At 29.6% G+C, this 23,189-nt stretch overlaps 2 protein-coding genes across 3 annotated transcripts; one reads left to right on the forward strand and one right to left on the reverse strand.

Moving 5' to 3' along the window:
* Positions 1-257: 257 nt before the first annotated feature.
* LOC109187023 (zinc finger protein 862-like) lies at positions 258-1,460 on the reverse strand. Its single transcript, XM_019337181.1, has one exon. It carries the CDS (start codon positions 1,458-1,460, stop codon positions 258-260), a length of 1,203 nt encoding a protein of 400 aa, XP_019192726.1.
* Positions 1,461-5,150: 3,690 nt separating this feature from the next.
* Positions 5,151-22,300, forward strand: LOC109187059 (cytochrome P450 87A3-like). 2 transcript variants are annotated; one of them, XM_019337210.1, is made up of 9 exons: positions 5,151-5,429; positions 7,801-8,116; positions 9,148-9,297; positions 9,411-9,659; positions 9,766-9,855; positions 10,858-10,936; positions 11,039-11,145; positions 20,718-20,845; positions 22,176-22,300. In XM_019337210.1, the coding sequence occupies exons 1-9, from the start codon at positions 5,182-5,184 to the stop codon at positions 22,264-22,266; spliced, it is 1,458 nt and encodes a 485-aa protein (XP_019192755.1). In that variant the 5' UTR covers positions 5,151-5,181; the 3' UTR covers positions 22,267-22,300. The 2 variants fall into 2 exon arrangements, with proteins under 2 accessions (XP_019192755.1, XP_019192756.1); XM_019337211.1 differs by lacking the exons at positions 20,718-20,845; positions 22,176-22,300 and adding exons at positions 17,946-18,016; positions 19,507-19,607.
* The last annotated feature ends 889 nt before the right edge of the window (positions 22,301-23,189 follow it).

Genomic DNA, 23,189 nt, shown 5'->3' on the forward strand with positions numbered 1-23,189 from the left:
ACTACTTCATGTTGAGAACACCTTAGGTGGGGTCTGTGAAAGAAGAACAACAGAACATGGGAAGACCAAAAATCCCTACTTGCTTGTGGGCAGGGGCGGAGCCAGGAGCCAGGATTTGTTAGTGCGGGGGGACCGATCAAAATTATAAAATACATTAATATTCATTTCACATATTCCAAAATACATCATTATATTACAAATCTACTAAAATTTAGAACGTCTCTCTTGCATGTCACGAAAATCATCTATAATTGAATCTATACTAAATTGTTTTGCAATTTGTTTTTCAATATACGGAGTGTAGTCTTTACTATATTCATGGCAGAAAAAGATCGTTCTGTAATAGCTGTAGATACTGGAAGTGTGAGAATGAGAGTTACTACTCTGAACACAAGAGGATAGATGTTCGATTTTCTAGTTTTCACCAACCATTGGCATAGATCAGAAATACTTTCTAGTGTTATGAAATCAGGAAGTTGTTGCACATGTTCAAAATGTTCAAGTTGCGTTCTCAGTTGTAAAATCTCATAATCTTCAAAGTCTTGAGGGTAAAACTTCTCCACCAACTTGCAAATGTCATCAATTCTGAATGATATACGCATCTCTTTTGGATCTAACGATGAACTCAGAATAATTAACTCCATTGCTTTATCATCAAACCTATTGTTCAACTCTTGCAACTGAGAATCAATCACGGCATTAAAAATATCAAATTTGTAATGATGCCCAATTGTTAATTCATCTTGTTGATGCCTAGCCCTTCCCCTTCTTGCAATATATTGAGCATCAAAATCCGGCACAGTTATGTTGACAGTTTCACAAAAAGACTTCACACTTGCAACTAATTCATCCCATCCACTATCTCTTAAATTTTGAATAAGCAATTTAGTAGATGACACAGGATGCATTGCATTCAATATTTCATGAGATTGGAGTTGTAAAGCTTGGCAAAGCATATTTGAAATCTCCAAAATTTTTCTCATGAGATGCATAATGAATACAAACTCAAAAGAAGTGAGTACCTCATAAGCTACATCGGCATCTCCACGGTGAGCATGTGTAGTTCCATCTTCAACAATATTAAGTAAAACTTCACATGTTGCACTATACATTCTCATCAAACTTGAAATAGACTTCAAATGAGAACTCCAACGAGTATCACCCGGCCTTTGTAAAGAACCAATTTGATTAAGACCTCTCCCACTTTCAAGCTCATCAATACTAAGCAAATGAGCAATATTTGAGGCATGAGCAACTTTCAACTGGTCATTGCGCTTACATGATGCCCCAACAACATTAATAATAGAGTTCAACTTGGTAAAAAATTGATGGACTGGGATGACTTCCTTTGATGAAGCTACTAATGCCAATTGCAATCGATGTGCAAAACAATGAACATAATAAGCATAAGGACATTCATCCAAGATTAAAGCTTTCAATCCATTCCATTCTCCACGCATGTTACTTGCACCATCATAACCTTGTCCCCGAATATTCTGAACATCAAGATTATGACGAGGTAAGATAGAAAAGATAGATTCTTTCAATGTTGATGCAATAGTGTCCTTAAACCAAGATGCTTGAAAACTATGAGGATGATTTTCTCCCGATTTTGGATACTTTGAAAGCAAACATTGATATGGGCCGACCTTGATATAAGCTCTCCTAACTTCATCACGCTTCTCAATTGGACACTTCCATATTGGTAGTCGCAATCCCGGATCACGTTCTAATGCTTGAATATCAAACTTCTCGTTGATTTCAACTCTTTGAGCTTTTTCAGGACGACTTTGCGATTCAATGGTTCAATACTTGAAAATGAATTTACTTGAGATGTTGAATCTTCAGAATTCTTTCTTTTAAAGAAAAGATCAATTCTTGGTGTCTTTTTCATTTCAACTTAATCTTCTCATGTTCGCACTGTTAATTTTTTTGACAAATCAATTAAATTAACTAAAACCAAATGAAAAAAAAAATAGAGAAATATTAAAGTAATAGATATTTAAAGATTTTGTTAACAAAATGACCTAATTTCAAACTCCTCAAATGCCCATTTAGCTATTTCATTATGATTTATGCACTAGTATTCAAATTCTAGCAAATCCTATTTAACTTTTAAAAGTATAAAAATACACTAACCAAATGAGAAGTGGAGAATGTCGACACTCGTAACCGGTAGCCCGAGTTCACCGTGGTTGCCGTCGTGAGTCGTCAACTGAAGAAACGAAAGAGATGATTTAACTATTTTGCCATTTACCCCGAGTTTATCGCGGTTGTTGTAACTTGTGAGGATGATGAATCTATTTTCAATAAAGATTAATTCATAAAACAAATTCAAAAATTTAAAGAATAAAAAGGAAATAGAAAATTACCCATATACTTGCAAGTAAAAATTTGAAGAGAATTTGTTGTTTGAAGAATCTGCCGCCGTGCGTCTGTGTAATGTGATTGAAGTTTTGATTTGTAAATTTTGGTTTGCTTACTCAAGAAGAATTGTTTTAGGTGGGAAAATGTTTGGTGGGCCACATGAAAATGACACTTGCTTTGTCTTTTTGCTTATAGCTATTGTACTACTTAGTTCTAAGTACAAACTAACAAAAAAAAAAAAAAAACGGGGGGGGGGGGGGCCAAGCCGCCACTGGCTATAATATGCAGCTGTGCTGCCTAACCTGCCTTATACTAAGATAAAAAAAAAAAAAAATTTCTCCTCTTACTATCAGGTGGCTCCGCCCCTGTGTTCAGAGTTTATATGTATTATGTTAAAATTTTATTTGTATTATGTTAACAATTTATGTGTATCATGTATTATGTTAGACTATGTGTATTATGTTAAGAGTTTGTGTATTATACTATAAAATTCTATACATATGAAACATGCGACTTTTTAAGGCGCATAATGCATGTGCGCTCTGGTGCACGATATAACAATTGTATAGTAGATAGTAGATATGACAAATTTTAATTGATAGACGAATATTACGTACCTCGCCCAATCAAATATTATCTTCGTGACATTACTTTACAATGGCGTCTTTAATTTGTTACTTACCCACCACATCGTGTTAAGCATGTATTGGAAAGGTGGGAGGGTTAATAAACATTGTTAGAATTTCAATAAATTCCAATAAAGTATGTTTTATGTGAGAATGTGAGATGAATTCTCGTAAAATGCGCAATACTTTTTTATAAATTTATAAATATAATTATATTTATTATCATATAAAACGGTTTTATAGAAGACTTATTTCATTTTAATAAGTGCCAATTGTTTCATATGGTTTGTGCTTAAAAAACAAATACATTTGTAACAAATATTAAGGCTCGATTCGTGAGTCTAGTGGAAAAGTTAGTTGAAAAAAATTATTTAAAAATTGAAAAGTTATTTTTAAAAAATTTGCCCACATACAATAATTTTTTGTCAATTTAAAAAAAAAAAGTATTTTGGATACTAAAATTATAAGTTTATTGAATGAGATGACATTTTTTTTATGACAATGGAAAATTGCAGTTATTATTCAAAGATGTGCATTAGATAAATCTTGCTCCTATAATAATTATTAAAGCTCTATTGGTGAAGGAAACTCATAGTTAATATCCAATATTGGTATGCACGAGGCAAATCTCACTCATGTGGAATAGCTCGTAAACCACACTATGATTTTGTGCAAAGAGCTCAACCAAAAGAATGTTGATAATAATTGAACTTTTGACATTCTTATACAAGAATTATATTTTGTCCATTTGAGCGCCCCTCTTGGGGCAGAGTAGAAATGCTATCAATGCAGGATAGCGAGGCAGGAATGTCTCTATTCTCTAACGTATTGTAATATTCTAATATATATATATACAAATATAATATACTAATTTCATTGTTGTATATTTAAAAATAGTTGACTGTGCATTTGAAAATGTTTTGATTGTGCTTTTAATTTGAAAAAAGGGTTTCCAAATGCATTGTCAGTTATCTACGAATGTACTTTCTAGTGCTCCAAAATACAAAATCATAATTACAACAATACAACCGTGGTTTTTGTTACTTTTTAATTATTAGATCTACTAAATTCACCACCTACTTATATACGGAGCGGTACGATCTTATTCAAAGACAAAATATATTTTAATGGCTATTAAGTGTGACACATACACAAAATGTACTTCTAGTCTTCCACCATACACAAATTGTACTTGTACTGCTCTGTCACTTTGCCCTGGGTTAGGGGGCACTATATCAGAAGTATTTATTAATTTCACTATATCAGAACCCATTTAAAACGCCAAGAATTCTAGAAACAATAATAATATTTTTAAATTGTCCGCATGGGTAGCTCAACTAGTTATAGACGTGAAATTTTAGAAAAATGACCAGGGATCGAGTCTCACCAGCGGCAGTGTGGGAGCAACCTCTCAAAGTGAGGGGGCTCCTTGTGCGCAGTGAGCATCGGTCTAGCCTCTGTGATTAATGTTCAGTTAAGTCACCATGATTTACATCATCCCAAATGCTCTGTCGGGCCGAGGTGTGGGGCCCTTAGGGTTGGGGTTCAGCCTTTTGGAAGAATAATATTTTTAAATTTGTTAAGTTAAACAACACCACAATACTATTACGGAGTAATAATTAATTTCACTTGTGATCCACAATCATTCCAATATTCACATTGAATTCAAATCAATTTAAATGAAACCGTGGACGAATGAGATTCATATTGAAATAAAAAATGCGATAATATAAGATTTGTATAAATATATAACAAATTTATTGCATCACTTATTAAAGTAAGACAACATTATTCTTGGATAAAATATGTATCACTTTAGCTAGCACGGAATTAACTCACTGATTCAGTAGGTATTATTTGGAAGAAGAGATTAAGGTACAACATAGTGTACGCATTGACATTTGTCCCTCACTTTATCTGCAAAGTCACTGTGATTATATCCTCCCAAATGCTGTGTCCATTTAAAGTGTGAGAGACCTTTGGAGTTGGATCGGAGTTCAACCTGTTAGGGGAAAAAAATATGCATCATTCTATGAAAATTCCACATTATTTTATGAAAAGACTGTTAAAATAAAGTTTAAATGAATGTATTACTCACCTTATAAATACCAGTTCTCAGAAGATAAAAAAGTAAAAGGAAACACACAACTTCAACCAATTCCCACTCTCTCTGTCTGTGTTTGCTGCCATGGAAACAATGTTCTCCTCCTCCATGGATGAGCTGAGGAAGATGAATGTATCAGCCATAGTGTACTCAGTTTCTGCAATGCTTAGCATTTACATTGCACATTGGATTTACAGATGGAGGAATCCTAAATGCAATGGTGTCTTGCCTCCTGGCTCCATGGGCTTGCCTTTCATAGGAGAAACTCTTCAGCTCATCATCCCCAGCCACGATCTAGCCCTCCCTCCATTCATCAACACAAGAATCAAGAGGTAACGTATATATAATTTACCATATAATAATAGTCCTGGGGCATAGCTCAGTGCCGGTGAAAGTCTGAGTGTGACTGTGGTGGCCTGCAAATGTCCCGAACCGGGAAAATAACTTGTTGGGCGGAGGTTGTTAAATGGTCAAGTTCATCAATTGATAGTTAGGGGATTGTTGGGTGGAAACCTGTAAAGGGTCAAGTCCAGCATCTTGCGTCTCCAAAACGTGATGTGGTCAATAAAGAAATAAAATTGTGTCCTTCACTATGAGCTATAGCTTTTAACGTGAGTTTGAGCCCCCGCCAGGGGCGGAGCTACAGTGGGAGCATGCAGCTGCACCCCTCCCCCACCACACCCCATATATAGCCCTAGTAATTAATTATAGAGTTAATTACCAAAATGGTCCCTTGACTATAGTGAAATTATCAATTCGGTTCTTGACTATTTTTTTAAACTAATTAAGTCCCTCAACTTTAAAAATTTTAACCAATTTGGTCCTCCGTTAGTTTGACCGTTGGTCAACCGTTAACTTGGGACTAAATTGGTAATTTCGCTATAGTCAAGAGACCATTTTGGTTATTAACTTTAGGGTGGGCAATTCAATTTAGTCTTCTCGAATCGAACCGTACCAAACCGAACCGAACTAGTTTGTTCGGTAATATACCGAACAACCGAACGGTATTGGTTTCTTGTATACCGAACGGTTCGATAAAAAATCGATCCGAACCGATCCGAATTGTTCGGTAAAAAATTGAACTGAACCGAATACCGTTTGATTTTTTTTAAAAAATAAATATAATAATAATAATAATAATAATAATAAATAAATAAATAAATAAATAAATAAATAAATAAATAAATAAATAAATAAATAAAGTAAATTCAAATCACTTGCTAATTGCTCTGCCGTTCAGCTCATATTTTCATAGGTATCTCTCATAAATGTTTTATTTGATTTCTTTATGGTTTGTTATCAAAATTTCTATATTATGTTATGGTGTTTACATAGTCCATATCCAAAGTCTAATATATAACAAAATAGCAATCCAAAGTTCAAACGATATTCAGTTCGGTTCAGTTTTTACCGAACAATTCAGTTCGGTTCGAGTTTTTACCGAACCATTCGGTATACAAGAATCTATTACCGTTCGGTTGTTCGGTATATTACTGAATCTAACTAGTTTGGTATGATACGGTTCGAGAAAACTGAACCAAATTGCTGACCCTTAAAGTTAATTACCAAAATGGTCCCTTAACTATAGTGAATTACCAATTTGGTCCCAAGTTAACGGTTGACTAACGGTCAAACAAACGGAGGACCAAATTGGTAATTTCACTATAGTCAAAGGACCATTTCGGTAATTAACTCGGTAATTAACTCTTAAATATATATATATATATATATATATATATATATATATATATATATATATATAAGAGAGAGAGAGAGAGAGTACATGTTTAAGTATAAGTATAAAATAATACACCATTTGTCTCATTTTATCTTGTCATACTTACTATTCATTAGTCAAATCAACTATACTCTTTCTTCTTTGTTCATTTTCTTTATTATTTTTAATTTGTTTTTAAATTTGATTTTTTATGTTCAATAGTACTTTTAATGTAGTTTCTAAATATATAAATTTTGTATATTAATACTAAATTTAATATTATGAAAAATAAAATTAGAAATAACTTTAGTCAAGCCTTGTTAACCGAACTAGATACACGAAATTGGACGGAGGGAGTAAAAAGATAAAGGAAATATAGTTAGTCAAGTTGGTGAGGCATGCTTGCAAATTGTGTTCAAATCTGCCCTTAACATAATTTAGTAGGGTGGTTGCTAGTTTTACCTACATTTATTATGTACTCCGTATTTTTTAAAATATATTTTTGCACCATATCCAATAATTATTGTTTTAATTAATAATGAGATTTCTGATTTATAATGCGATTTATATTCAAATCATTTTATCAAAGTAATTACGTTTCATATTTTGTTATGATTATTTTTATAAAATTTTGATGTATTTTATTTGTTGTTCATATCCAACAATATTTATAGTCATGCTTTTTATGTGTGTTTATTTATTTTTTAAAAATTATCCCTTTTGTTTTAATATTTACCCCTATTAAAAAAATTTTCTAGATCCACTACCCTTGCACTGCAAGTGCAAAAACTGTGCAGGTAATAAGACAGCCAATTCCAGCACATTATGACAGTCTATAGCTTTTTGCGCAATAAGCAAGCACTAAAATCACTGTGACACCAAGACACATCCTGCAAATTTACCAACTAATTAATGTGTTTTTTTTTTTTTTTTTTTTTTTTTTTTTTTTTTTTTTTTGTTTTGTGTGCGCTCATTCTTGATTGCAGATATGGATCAATGTTTAAAACAAGTGTGGCGGGCAGGCCCGTGATCATATCAGCAGACACTGATTTCAACAGTTTGATTCTGAAACAAGATGGGAAGATGGTGGAGACATGGTCCATGGACACATTTGCTCAAGTGTTTGAGAACCAGGAGATGCAGTCCTCCATGAAGTATATTAGGCATTTGGTTCTGAACCATTTCGGGGTTGAGGCCCTCAAGGAGAAACTCCTCCCTCAGATTGAAACTTTCATCAATCACACCCTCCACAAATGGTCTACCCAACAAGATTCAGTTGAAGTCAAAAGTGCAGCCATCACTGTAAGTTTATGCATGCCATAACCCATAATGCACTGTATATTTGGTTTGATGTAGTTGTGATTTAATTACAACACAATTCTTTGGCCACCCAAATTACAGTATTTGGTCGGAGGAAATTATAATTCCACCGAATTGTAATTTTCTCATTTTGTTGAATTGCAATTTATATGAGGGTGGATATATATATATATATATATATTGGTTCCTCTGACGTCAGGTCTTCCCGTGCGGTCAGTACGGCATACACCATTAGGTATGCATAAATGCACCATACAGTGTTCAAAAATACACCAGAATGAAATGTTAAAAAATACACCACACAAAAAAAAAAAAAAAATACACCACACATAATGATGTATTTACGAACACTTTGTGGTGCATTTATGCATACCTAATGGTGTATGCCGCACTGACCGCACGGGAAGACCTGACCTCACAGGAACCTGACCCTATATATATATATGAATTGCAATTCAACGAGAAAGAAATGGGAAAAGGAAGAAAAATACTTTTTTACCCTGGATTATTATTAGTATTATTATTACATATAGACATTTTAGTCTTTATATTACTTCTTCCCTTCTCATTTTGAATAATTTTATTCTTCCCCCTAATTCCTTCCTTCAAACCAAACACCCCGTAAAATGTTATTGTTGGGTAGAGGTCAATAAAGGGCCAATTCCAACAATTTATGGCAAGGAGTACTGTTGGTCGGAGGTCGGTGAAGGGCTAAATCCAGCCTCCTGCCTCTTAAAATTTGGTGGCAATATATGGAAAAAAAGTTGCACATTCACTGTGATTTATAGCTTATGACGAGTGATACAGTTATAACTAGCAAGCGCGGGGGAGGCGGGGGGGGGGGGGGGGGGGGTTGAGAATTGTTGGGCAGGGGCCCGATATTTCGAAAATGTGGTGATGGGATATAAAGAAGTAAAGTGACACATTTGCTGTGAGCTATATCTTTTAATGCTGTGGTAACCACTTGATCCTAACGATTATGCTCTACAACTCTGAATTTGGGGTTATGACAGGCGGCCATTGATTTCGCTGCAAACGAACTATTCAGTGGGGATCTTGAAAATGCACCATTCAGTATCAGTGACATGTACAGGGACCTGGTGGAAGGCCTAATGTCCTTCCCAATTAACCTCCCTGGAACCGCTCACCATAAATGCTTGCAGGTATGTAACACATTCAAACCCTCCCTGAAACCACTTCTGATCTGATGATCAATGAAATATGATTCTGATGAACTACTACTACTACTGTTGGGAAAACAAAAAAACATCATCAGATTCACAAGAAAGTGCGGGGGGCGATGAGGGACGTGGTGAAGAAGAGGTTCGAGACACCAGAAAGGCAGCAAGAAGATGTGCTGGATCATATGATCAGAGACATGGGAACACACAAATTCTTGTCTGAGGATTTCATAGTTCAGTTGATGTTTGGTTTGCTGTTTGTCGCATCTGAGTCAATCTCAACCACACTGGCATTGGCTTTCAAGTTGCTGGCAGAACATCCTAATGTCCTGGAGGAACTAACTGTCAGTACTATATATATATATATGTTTCTTTCATATTAATTCCATCAACTTTTTACATTATAATTTGATGAAAAATACATAACAAACTGAACTTGAATATATCCAGGCAGAACATGACACAATCCTGAAGAACAGAGAGAATCCAGATGCCCCTCTCACTTGGAATGAGTATAAATCCATGACATTTACACTGCAGGTTTGTTATTCCTCCAATCCTCCTGAATCAATTACCCACAAATTAAGGAATTTGGGGGCAACCCCTGACCATTGACTTGAAAACAATAAGGTTACAAGTTCAACTCCCAACCGGTGCGATATATTAACTTTCTTAGTCTAAGTAAGTTCGGCATATTGATTTTCTTAGTCTAAATCAGTTCACTATAGATAATCTAGGCTAATTTAACTTTTGGTCCTTTGACGGCTAAGGTCACAAGGTATATTTACCCAGTACAGAATCTTGCATTGGTTTCTGGACAGGTTAATAGAGACTTGTAAATTACAAATCTATATATTTATTAACTAACAACTTCACACGTGTAATGCAAAGATTTGTTATAATCTCTATTTATGAGGGATCAAAATTATCACCATTTGAAAATTTAGACGGTCAATAATGTCAACGTCAACAATTGAGGTATTGAAATCACAAATTTTGTATAAATACAATGATGAAAAATGTTACTCTTTCCATCTTATTTTATGTGTTTGGTTCGGTTAACATAGATGAACTGAACTTATTTTTAATTTAATTTTTCGTAATGTTTAGTTTAGTATTTTTATATAAAATTAATATATTTAGAAATTACATTAAAAGTACTATTAGAAACAAAAAATCAAATTTAAAAATGATTTTAAAAAATATTAAAGATAATAAGTAAATAGAAAAGAGTTAATTTGACTACTGAATAATATATAGGAAATGTAAAATAGGACAAAATGAATAATTTTTTTTTTCAAAAAATGCAGCATCTTTACATATTGATCTAATAATTATTATTGTCCGCACGGGCTTAACTCAATAGTTCAGTAGGCAGTATTTGAAAGAAGAGACCAATGTTCGAATCTTGGTGGCGGCAGTGTAGGGATTATGCCCAAAGTGGACATATCCCTTGTACTCACAGACATTTGATCATGTCTGCTCTTGAAGTTGAGGATTCAACCTTCTGGGAGAAGATCTAATAATAATTGTACAATTCAGGTTATAAATGAAGTCTTGAGGTTAGGGAATATTGCTCCTGGATTATTTCGCCGCGCTATTAAGGATATTCCTTACAATGGTATGATACCCAAACAACGTTTTCAACTTACTTCCTAACATCCTAAATTGGAAAGACTTTGAACTTTATGCTTAAAATCATCATAATGTTATCCATTTCCAGGATACACTATTCCGTCTGGTTGGGTTATTTTAATTGCCACGGCCGCTCTTCATCTAAACTCCGATGAATATGAGGATCCACTTGCATTCAATCCATGGCGTTGGCAGGTAAATATGTATATATATATATATATATATATATATATATATATATATATATATATATATGCTCTCAAATCTCGACCATTTATCCAGTACAAAAAGTGCAATGCCAATGATAGCTTAGGGACAAAAGGTGAACATGATCAATAATTAGTGACAAATTTTACAATTATTGTATAACTTAGGAACGAAAAATACAATTTATTAAAATAAAAAATATGAGTCAATTTTATAATTATTGAAAACTTTTTAATTTTCAATATTTATAATAAGAACGCCTAGGGACGGAGGTAGCTGCTCCCCTCACCCCACCGCCACCCCATATATAGTCTTTGTATGTATATATGTATATATAGTACATGTTTTATTATTAGTACTAGTATTTGCACCCGTGCGATGCACGGAATGAATTTGTTGTAATATATTAAGAATATATGAATTGATATATAGTTATTTAAATTAGAACATCAAATATTATATAGTGCAATTAAAGATATGGTTTGGATCGTTTATATATTTTGATGTTATCATTGCTTGAATTTGTGAAAATAATTGCTCAAATTAATAGCTAATGTCTAGATGTACGCATACGGTGCTATAACTTTGAAGATTTTATTTATCATTATTTAGAATTTTCATAAATTAGGCAAATGTGCTCGTTCTCTAACAACTCAGTTATAGAAATGAATTGGTATCCTTATTCATTTGTATGGAAGATATATATTTTTGTCTAGATATATAACAATTTTTTCATTTAAAAAAAAATTTAATATCACCGATTATATTTACACATTATTGAAACCTCTTTGTAGACAACATTGGTAGTAACAACACAATCTTGTTCATCTTCGTCTAGAGCTAACACCTTCAATCCATCAAGACGAATTACTTGGATTAAAATATATAATGGTAGAATATTACTCAATTAGTTATCATTTTATATTTTTAGTCAATTAGTGATATCGAATTCATTTTAAGCCAATTATTCTTTTTTATTTTCAGTCAATTAATCAATTAGAATATCAAATGTAGTGATATTTTTACCTAATTTTTGTTCCATTTTTAATTGATGATGTAGATATTATTATTGCAATATTTCCGTTTCATTTTTAATTTACCTTTACTATTGTTTAAAATGTGCATTTACTATTGATAATATAGAATATTATTATTGAAATATTTTTCTCCAATTTTTAATTTTCATTCCATTTTTAATTAAAATGCAATAATCTGACCATTTCTTTTTTTTTTAGTCAATTATGGAGCATTTTTTATTTGCAGTCAATTATTAATATTCATTTTCTTTTATATTTTCAGTCGATTAGCAATATTAGATTCATTTTCAGTCAATTATTTTTTTTCAGTCAATTAGTCAATTAGAATATAGATGTATTGATATTTTTACATAATTTTCGTTACATTTTAATTTGATGATGTAGAATATTATTAATGAAATATTTTCGTTCTATTTTTAATTTACATTTACTATTTTTAAAATATGACTTTACTACTTGGTGATGTAAAATATTATTATTGAAATATTTTCTTTCTATTTTTAATTTTCCTTTACTTCTAAACAAAAAGGGAAAAAAAAAAAACTTTGGACTTCTCACTACTTGCCCACATTGATGGGCAAGCAATTATGTTCCTCTTTCCAAACATTTTCAATGTGAGATTAAAATGATTTCACATCATTCTTCTTGTTTTTTTCTAATTTTAATTTTATTTTGTAATCATTTTGTTTGGATTATTATTATTATTATTTGAATATTGACGATTTAAAAAAAATTGAGATTGAGAAATTCACCAAAATTTTAACAAATTATTATTATTATTATTATTATTATTATTATTATTTGATTATTGACCATTTTAAAAAAATTGAGATTGAGAAATTCACCAAAATTTTAACAAATTAACCATTTTAACAATTTATCTTTAATCAAAAAACTAAAAATATTATTTAATAACTTAGTAATTTGCTCTAAACTGCTAAAAACTCAAACAACACATCTACATTTTGGGTTAATCTTTCCCAAATCCCCTAATAAATTTAAAAAAAAAAAAAAAAACTAAAATAAGAAGTCACTAAGATAAGGTTTATTATTGTTGTTGTTGTTGTTGTTGTTGTTGTTGTTGTTGTTATTGTAATTTGATTATTTGGCAAATTCGTCAAAATTTTAACAAATTCGTCTGTTTAACATTTTATATTTAATCAAAACCCCAAAAATATTATTTAATAACTTAGAAATTTGCTCCAAACTGCTAAAAACTAAAACAACTCATATACATTTTGGGTTAATCTTTCTCAAACCCCCTAATAAATTAAAAAAAAAAAAACTAAAATAAGAAGCCATTAAGATAAGGTTTTTTAAATAAGAGCCTTTTGACACGTTGGGCTTCAATAGGTTGAGAAAGTTTACATATAACAGGGTCAATCGAATAGTTATGCTGTGGAACCGTGTCCACCTTGCAAGGTGGACACATTTCTATGTTTATAAGTACTAAACTATATGTTCATTATTATAAAGCTATATATTCATAATTTTTGAACTTCATATTCATAAGTATTGGACTCTATATTCATAATTACAGAACTCTATGTTCATAGTTACTGAACTATATGTTCATAATTATAAAGATATTTATGCATAATTTTTTTAACTTCATATTCACAATTATTGAATCTCTATATTCATAATTACATAACTATATGTTCATAATTATGTTCACAACATTATGTTCATAATTATAGAACTATATGTTCATAATTTTTGAACTATATATTACGGAGTAATAATTATGAACAATTTTTGAACCGTGTCTACCTTGAAGGTGGACACAGATCCAGAGCATAATTTGTCAGGTCAATAGTACTAAAATAAAAAATAAAAAAATAAAAAAATAAAAGTCTTTGGACTTCTCAATACTTGCCCACATTGATGGACAAACAATTATATGTTTGTAAATGCCCCTCTTATATAGAGGAGTTTAAGAGCTCGTAGAGGAGTTTGTAAATGCCCCCTTATGTCTTCTTCCTCTTTTTTTTTTTTTTTTTTTTTTTTTTTTAATTTTAATTTTATTTTGTATATAGTTTTGTTTGAATTATTACATTTGCTGTTATTAGAGTAAATTCCATTTTTGGTCCTACTCTTATTAGGGTCTTTCCAGATTTAGTCCAAAAAGAGTAGGACCAAAAATGGAATTCATTCCTGTTATTATTATTATTATTTTGTTATTGTTATTATTTTAATTTAATTTTTATTTTATTATTATTACATTATTACATAGAATTTTTATTATACTTGAATAATAATATTATCAATTATATTATAGAATATAATACCATATATAATATTACCAATTATGCAATATTACCAACTAATAGATTTTATTTAATTTTCATTTGACATTTACTTACCAAATAAGTTTTACTACAAAAATTTGGGCGGGGAAATGAAATAGGATGATTTTTTTTATTTTTTTTTTTGAAAAGGGATGATTTTGTTTTTATATAATAATAATAATAATAATAATAATAATAATAATAATATAATATAATATAATATAATATAATATAATATAGATTAATTAGTACCCTAATACTTAATTTATAATTTTGATTTTATAATTCTTATTATTATTATTAACATTAACATTAACATATGATTAGTTTTATAAAAAAAAATATAAATTCTAAATTTTGTATGAATAAATTTAAACTATAATCCGATGCATTTTCTTATATGATTGTATAATTCATTGTATATACACATAATATTTATTAATATGTAAATAGGAAAGTTCTATAATTTAATTTCATTAATTATAAATTATATTGATAGATTTATAATTAAAAAATATATTTAAAAATTTAAAAAGTAGCATTTAAATTTTGCATGATTATTATAGTGCATAAGTGTATGTATGATTAGAAATATTCATGTTTTTTTTTTAATTTAATAATTTCATTTCTTTAAATATATTTCATATTTTATTAATTGTAATTTAATGAAATTGCCACAAATATTTCTATGGAAGAAATCTTATATTTCTCAATTTCAGTAATTATATTAATTATAATTACCAAATATTGTGGCAATTACCATATTAATTATAATATTTGTACTAATCTCTTCCAAAATTTAAATACATTACCATAATAATCACACAAAAGAATGAAAAAAAATTATTAGAATAATTACCTTTAATAAAAATAATGAAATTATATTAAAAATTAATTATATATTAAGGTAAGTATAATTTATTTCATGCGAATAATATTATACATTAGGTATAAAAATATATATGTGCATAAATTACCATATTAATTACACCGAAAAAGGTAAGAATATATAATTATTAGATAATAATCTAAATAATTAATTATTAAGGTAAGTATAATTTAGATAATTGTTAGTCAATCAATATTCAATAGTACTAAAAAGTATTATTTTGAATTTTTATACATAAAATATAATATTATTAAATCGAAATAATTAAAAATAATGTGTTCATATTACAAAAGATTTAATAATAGTAATTTTTATTGCCTAATAGAATTTGACAATTATTAAACATTATTAATGGTAATTATTGTATGACATTTAATACTAAAATTATTAGGTAGAACTTTTATAATTAAGGTATAATATTATTAAATCAAAATTATTAAAAGTAATGTATCCACAATATAAAATAAATTATACTTGTCTTAAAAATTATTTTTTTAATTCTACTGATTCTATTACATTGTATTAATATAAATTTACAATAATCATTTATTAATATAAATTTACAATTATAAATTTGTATAAGGAAAACATAGAAACTTCTGGTTAAAAAAAAAAAAAAAAAAAAAAAAAAATCTCTCCATTTCATTTTTCTCTTTCCTCACATTCCCACTCTCTTTAGAAAAAGGCAAAGTAGGATGAGAAATGGTTTCTATCTACAACGTCTTCACGCCTCAATTTGATTTAGCTTTTGCTTGATTGTTGTTTTGCCCAACGAACCACGTAAACCCTTAACGCTGCTTATATAAATCTTTTTTGACCAAGAGATAATTACCGTATTATTCTATATTGAAATCTTTTTTGAAAACACTGCTTATATATGAATTTGATAATTACCGTATTTAATAATATATATTATAAATTAATTAATTAATTAATTATCTTAATCAAAATCATGACACGGTAATATATATTGAAAACTGTAATATTGAAATCATTACACGAATCTCATTACAGATGATATTGTTGCTTCCTATTTTCCTAAAATTTTGTGAACTTTGTATGGAAAATTAGTAAGAATCTGTATAAATATTCAATCAATGTATACTGTGATATTACATATGACAATGGAAAATTGTTCATTAATTACCCGGTAAATTGAAAATTAGTAACGGCGTGTATATATTCGGCCATATGTAAAATATTTTTTTTATTCATAATATTATAAACGTGTGTTAATAAATTTGTGAACTTTGTATGGATTTAAAATTTGTGCATAACACAATAATTTGCCACCACCTTGTTTATTGAATGGATTGAAAATTAATAATTTGTACACGGTAATTAGCATTTTTTTTTGAAAGGATAATTAGCATATTTAATTTAATTATTATAGTAATACATAATTTTCTATATCTCTTGCGCGGAATATGTATGAAATATGTTAGGAATATTCCATTTTATACACACAGAATAAATTTTATAAACTAATTAATTAATTACCAAAAACGAATACGTAATATGTATGGTAACACGTTTAAATTGATTTTACTCAATTGAGTAATTAGTTTGAATTACACGGATATAATAATAATAATATATGGGTTAATTTTTTTACTACCTATCCGCTTTGAGTTTATAATGTATATAATAATATATCACGCGGCAAATTGGTTTGGAGGATCACACAGAATATTTACCTAAACAGCATATATATGAATTGACCTAAATGCCCCTAAGTTTTTTTTTTTTTTTTTTTTTTTGAGGGGGGGGGGGGGGGGGAATTGGTTTGAAGGATTTTTCTTTTATATAGATATAGATATAAATATCAGTAAAAATTAGGAATCTTATAAAAATAGATTCTTAGCTAAATATAACTTATGTATGTATTTGGCTATGTAATTTTTATTTATTTTTTTTTTCAAAACAGAATAGGTAATCTATATAAAATACAAAATTTAGAATTAATTTTTGAATAATATCAGTAAAAATTAGGATAAAATCTAAATAAAATTATAGATAATTACACCACAACTGACTGGATATAGAAGATTATAAGCAAAATTAAGCAATCTTATCTCCCCTCACCAAATGATAAAGATGAAAAAAAATTCAAGCATTAAGGCCATAACAGTTTTAAAAAGCCCCAACACATGATATGCAATAACATATTAAACCCAGTGGCATTACATCTTGAAATTTCAATCTTCACCCACTTCTGTAGCATGTTGAAATTAATTTCTTAGGATTTGTATCTTTCATTTATTGAAGTTAAAGCCTATGAATACAACCAATGCTCTGCTCAACTAAACCAAACTAAGCCTAGCTAATTAGATTTCTCCATCATGTATTCAGATTATCTTAATTCACTAACTAAAGAAATGTTAAGGTAATGAGTTCATCAATCAAATCTAATAAGTTGAAAATAAATAATCATACTGAAAATCTGAAATACTCAGTAAAACAGAAATGCACTTCTAGTGTCTTTGTATATATTTTTCGTTATATTGTATTTGGCATTAGATGATTTCAATTACAAATCAAATCTGACCAACATTTATTTGTTTTTTACAGGCAAGCCAAGTTCATTATGTTTTAATCACTCCATGTGCAAAAAATTGCAGCCTTAAAACAGTATTACCAGGGTATGTTTTAAAGTTTTGTTTTTTGCTCTATTAAATATGCTTAGCTGATAATGTTACTCTGTTAGGCACAAATATGAAAAACATATATAAAACATGCATCCATTATTTTTAAAACAGCCACAACATTGATAAAAATTAAATGTGGCATTCATCACTGCTTTCAAAAACAAATAAGGAATAAGGAATAATATAAACAGTAAAACATTAATAAGGATTTCAAGATATAATTCGTCATAGCAAAACATAGTAAAATATGCAGGCAAAAAAACATGAGATTCTGAAAAACAATTACATCAAACAACTTAAACTTCTTAGATAAAAACCATATAACATATCCCCAAAAACAGCTGAATTAAAAACTTCTCCTTCTTTATCACATCATCTCTTAGTCTCTTAGGAACTTCAATTTCCGTGAAGTCATCCATGAGACACCTCTTCACACATGCAGCAGCACTTTTGCGTGATTTCCTTCCAGATACTTCAATCAAAATCATTCTGAACACCTAAAATCCTTGCAGCTATCCAATACTCACATAATTGCATAGGAGGAAAATTTAATAAAGAATTCAACTTGGACAAACTACCATTAAAACAATATCTAAAAACTGTAATTCTAAAAATAGGCTTTCATTACCTCCTCCCTACTGTAAACATCTTCCAGCTCAGTCACCACAATCTCACTACTTGAACTGCCAATGGATATATAGGAAATGAAAGCCTAGACCTGGACTCTATCTTCCTCAAAGGAGTCATCTCTAATGGCAGACTACAACAATAATAAAAAAATTATATTAATAACCAAATAATAATAATTACCTACACTGGCAGATTAAAAATAATAATAAATACATTAAAAAACCTCTGAAATTGATCTTAAAACTAAAAATGAGAAACCTTTCTTTGAAATTGATAAACTCAATGAGTTTTGATTGAACAACACTTAGGTGACATCATAGGAGCTGCAAAGTCTCACCCCTCCATCTAAAATCAAATAAAAACCATTAGTATGTGTCTGTATATAAGAATAGTAGTACGAACATTAAAAATAAGGCTTATACTCAGTATTAACACCATGTTTAACCGTACAAAACTGTAGCAAAACAACCACAAGATCAGTGAAGTTTGATTGAAAGAATGGCTCAATTTTGGCTACATATTCATCCCAAAACGTACACCTTGGTTGATTAACCCTACAAATAAGTGTGTAGTAGTTTAATGATACTCAGACTGTACATTAAAAAATTAACAGAAAAAACTATAGATTGAATATATACTTACTTCGCATAGATCTCATATATGCAAATCTGAAATCTGAAAAAGAGAACAACTTACTAATTTCGGATGTTAAAAACTGAATGAAACAGTCTTACGTTAAATGCATGTACCTCTACATCATGGAAACAACCTCTATACTCTTGATTCCAGATGACCATTTTCTTTCCAACCACGTGCGTACAACTCTGACCTTGATTGCGCTTCTTGTTTTGAAGGTTGAGCAATCACGTTGCAGTATGAATAGACCCATGATGGAGAGAAGAAAATAACGTATAAGTACCCTACTGTATATTGAGTGTTTGTATTCGATATTTATGATGTATATATGGTCTGAAGTTGGTACAACTCAAAAGTTGGGTACTGATAGGCTTATTATGGTTTTATTAGATCTCATATATTAGGGTAATATTATTTTGTAACCATATTTATTTGTTATTATCCTTATTTGTTTTATTGTATGTTATTAATATTTAGTAGCCATAAATATTAGGGTAATATTATTTGCTACCATATTTAGTTGTTATTATTTCCTTAACTAATTAGTAAGACATGGAACATTTAGGAAACATATATAGAGTAATAAGTATGTATACGCGGATATGAATAATATATAATTTTTATAATTAATTAAATTTGAATATTACACAAATGTCCTTAAGTTTTGGGGGGAAAATTTGGGATGGAGGATTTTACTTTTATATATATATAGATTAGTATAAAAAAAACTATAAAATGTTACCAAGAAGTGAATTAGATTAGGTGGTAGAGCATATATTTGGCAATAGTGAGGTTAAGGGTTTAAATTTTAGCATCAACATAGTTTTACAATTCTTTTTACCCATTCCCCTATGACTTCTTTTTTAATATTTAACACACACACACACACACACACACACACACACACACACACACACACACACACACATATATATATATATATATATATATATATATATATAACATTCTTTTATATATATTAATAATAAGATGTGTAATTTATAATGTGTTTTCTATTCAAATTATTTTATTAAATAATTATTTTTCATATTTTGTTATGAATATTTTTATAAAGTTTTGATGTATTTTATTTTTCGTCCATATCCAACAATATTTACAACTATATTTCTTAGGTAATTTATTTATTTATTTTTAAATTATCGATTTTGTTTTAATGTTTTGCCTTTACTGAAAAATTTTTCTAAATCCGTTTGTACTGTTTCGCCCCCCTCAACCGAATTTCTGGCTCCGTGCCTGAGAATCCACTTTTTTCCCTTAATTTCTAACAAATCTCGACCATTTATCCACCGAAATTAATAGATCAAATTAGTCTTTTAATTTATATGCTCTCACCTTAACCTTCCCTATTCTTTCATCTGTCTAGTCAAAGCTGATTTCATTTGCTTTTTTTTTAAAAAAAAAAAAATAGAAAATCCAGCAAAATAGTGCTAATAAGCATTTCATGCCATTTGGATCTGGAATGAAGCAATGTGCTGGTGCAGAATACAGTAGGCTGTTTTTAGCCACCTTTCTTCACAACTTGGTAACAAATTACAAGTAAGTCCAAATTATATATATATACACTAATATATTATACTGTCATGCGTGTAAAGGAAATTTTAATTTATTGACGAAAATATTCCCAAATAATCCAATTACAGTAATCAATCAAATCAATCCAAGCGCAGGAAACTCACACTCTTTAAAGTTGAATCAGTTCCTTTTAAAATGCTAGGAGCATTGAAACATCAATTTCTTATGATGCAATGAATTTCAACGGGTCTACGTACGGGTAGCCGCCCTGCATCCTAGGCCCGCGGGCCCTGCCAAAGCCCGCCAGTTTTTATTTTTTATTTTTTATTTTTTATTTTTTATTTACTATGTGTCCCTAAAGTCTAAACTCTAATGTGTTAATAACTTAATTGTTATCTACTTTTTTGAAAGGAATTGTTATCTACTTAAAACACTTATCTAATAAATCTAAAAACAGTTACTCAAATATTGAAATATATTATAAGTTTATAACATACATTATATATAGTTGTAAAAAGTTCACAAATAATTAAAAATAAGTAAATAACACAAATTATTTCATCACATCATAACAACAATGGTACCATAGAGTCCATTCCATCCAAATAGTCAATACACCATACTGCATAAGTTCATAAAGCAAACATTCAAAGTTCAAACTCCACAAAAGTACAAAACATAACTAATTAAGTACGTAAGTTCATAAATTCATAAGTCCATTACATCATTCGAACATTCCAACATTCACATCTTCTTCTTCTTCTTCTTCATTTTTATCATTGTCATCAACAAGATTTACAACATTTGAATCTTTATAGGACAAATTTGATGTTGCACTGAACTTTCTTCAGTATCTGCATAAAATTTCAACATAAAAGAAAGTTAAAAATTAAATTACAATACACCGAAATATCAACTAACTAAAATATAATCAAATATTTCATTATTTTGTAAACAAACATAATAACTTACTAATAGCATTATATAGTTTCAGTTTTATTTTATTTTAGGATTAGGAATTTAGGATTTAGACTTTTAAAAGAATGAAAATAAAAATAAAAATAAAAATAAAACGCAGGCTGGCGGGCTACCCCAGAGGCAGGAAAATAGTCCGTTTTTTTTATAACGGACTTTTAAAACACGAGCCCATCTTGCCCTTTTGGTGGGACGGGACGAAAATACCCGACGGACAAAGTCCGTTTTGACGGCTCTGAGAACGTGACCCTATGACCAAATTACTATGCATATGTATTAGGTTTTTTTTTTTTTTTTTTTTTTTTTTTTTTTTTTTGTAGGAAGAAAAGCATATTATTATTTTATACAAAATCATTAATTATTTGTGGGATTTTGGCAGATGGAAAATGGTGAAGGGAGGCAAAATTGTCCGAGCTCCTATCATAAGATTCCCAGATGGATTTCATTTCCACATCTCAAAGAAGAACTAACTTCACATCTTCAATCATGAGTTTATATATATATATATATATATATATATATATATATAGTGTGTGTGTGTGCGCGCGCGCCGCGCTAGGACAAATATAATATCAATGAAATATCATACGAGTGTAATGATCACAAATAAAATGAATGGCTTATGTAAAACATTATTTCTTCCTCAAGAGTGTGCTAGAATGGTTGAAGACATAAAGTAGAGCAATGTATTGTATGAGAGTGAGAAATATATTCAAGTTAAGTATGTGGTGTAATTTTTCTTTGCTTAGTTACCGATCATATATTACTAAAGATTTATATAGTAAACTAGTATTGTACCCGTGCGATGCACGATCTATAAATAAAATTTTAATTTACAGTGTTATTGTAATTAACAAAAAAGAATGGATATATGATAATAATAAACTATCTAAATGATATCAAAATAGTAATAAATATGAAAATTGTAATTTTATTTACAAATTGTTAAAAACTTTTTGGTAAACGACATTCGTCGTAGAAGTACAACTATTATTAAGATTTTAACAAATTAAAATTTTTAAACCCTTAGGATTGCTAACCCTAGACGCAACAACATACAATTCGCCATGTACAAACTGGTATCTTCAATAGCAACATAACATGAGATAGTGTTTGACCTTGACTTTTATTTATTTTCATTGCATATGACAACATCTGTGAAAATTGTCTCCTTCGGAATTTGAAAGACAATCTTGTATCCGATGGAGTCATAGACATTCTAGGTATCAACACTAAACTACCTACTTTGTACCCGGTCATTATTTTGGCTTCAATCACATGTTCTGACAATCTTGTGATGACCACCGGCAACTTATTGTGTGGATCATGGTCCACACAATGTTATGTGGACCATAATAAAAAGTACATTTTTAATATACTAAATGTACATTAT

The sequence above is a fragment of the Ipomoea nil genome, unplaced genomic scaffold (genome assembly GCF_001879475.1).
Source record: "Ipomoea nil cultivar Tokyo-kokei standard unplaced genomic scaffold, Asagao_1.1 scaffold1416, whole genome shotgun sequence".
NCBI lineage: Eukaryota > Viridiplantae > Streptophyta > Magnoliopsida > Solanales > Convolvulaceae > Ipomoea > Ipomoea nil.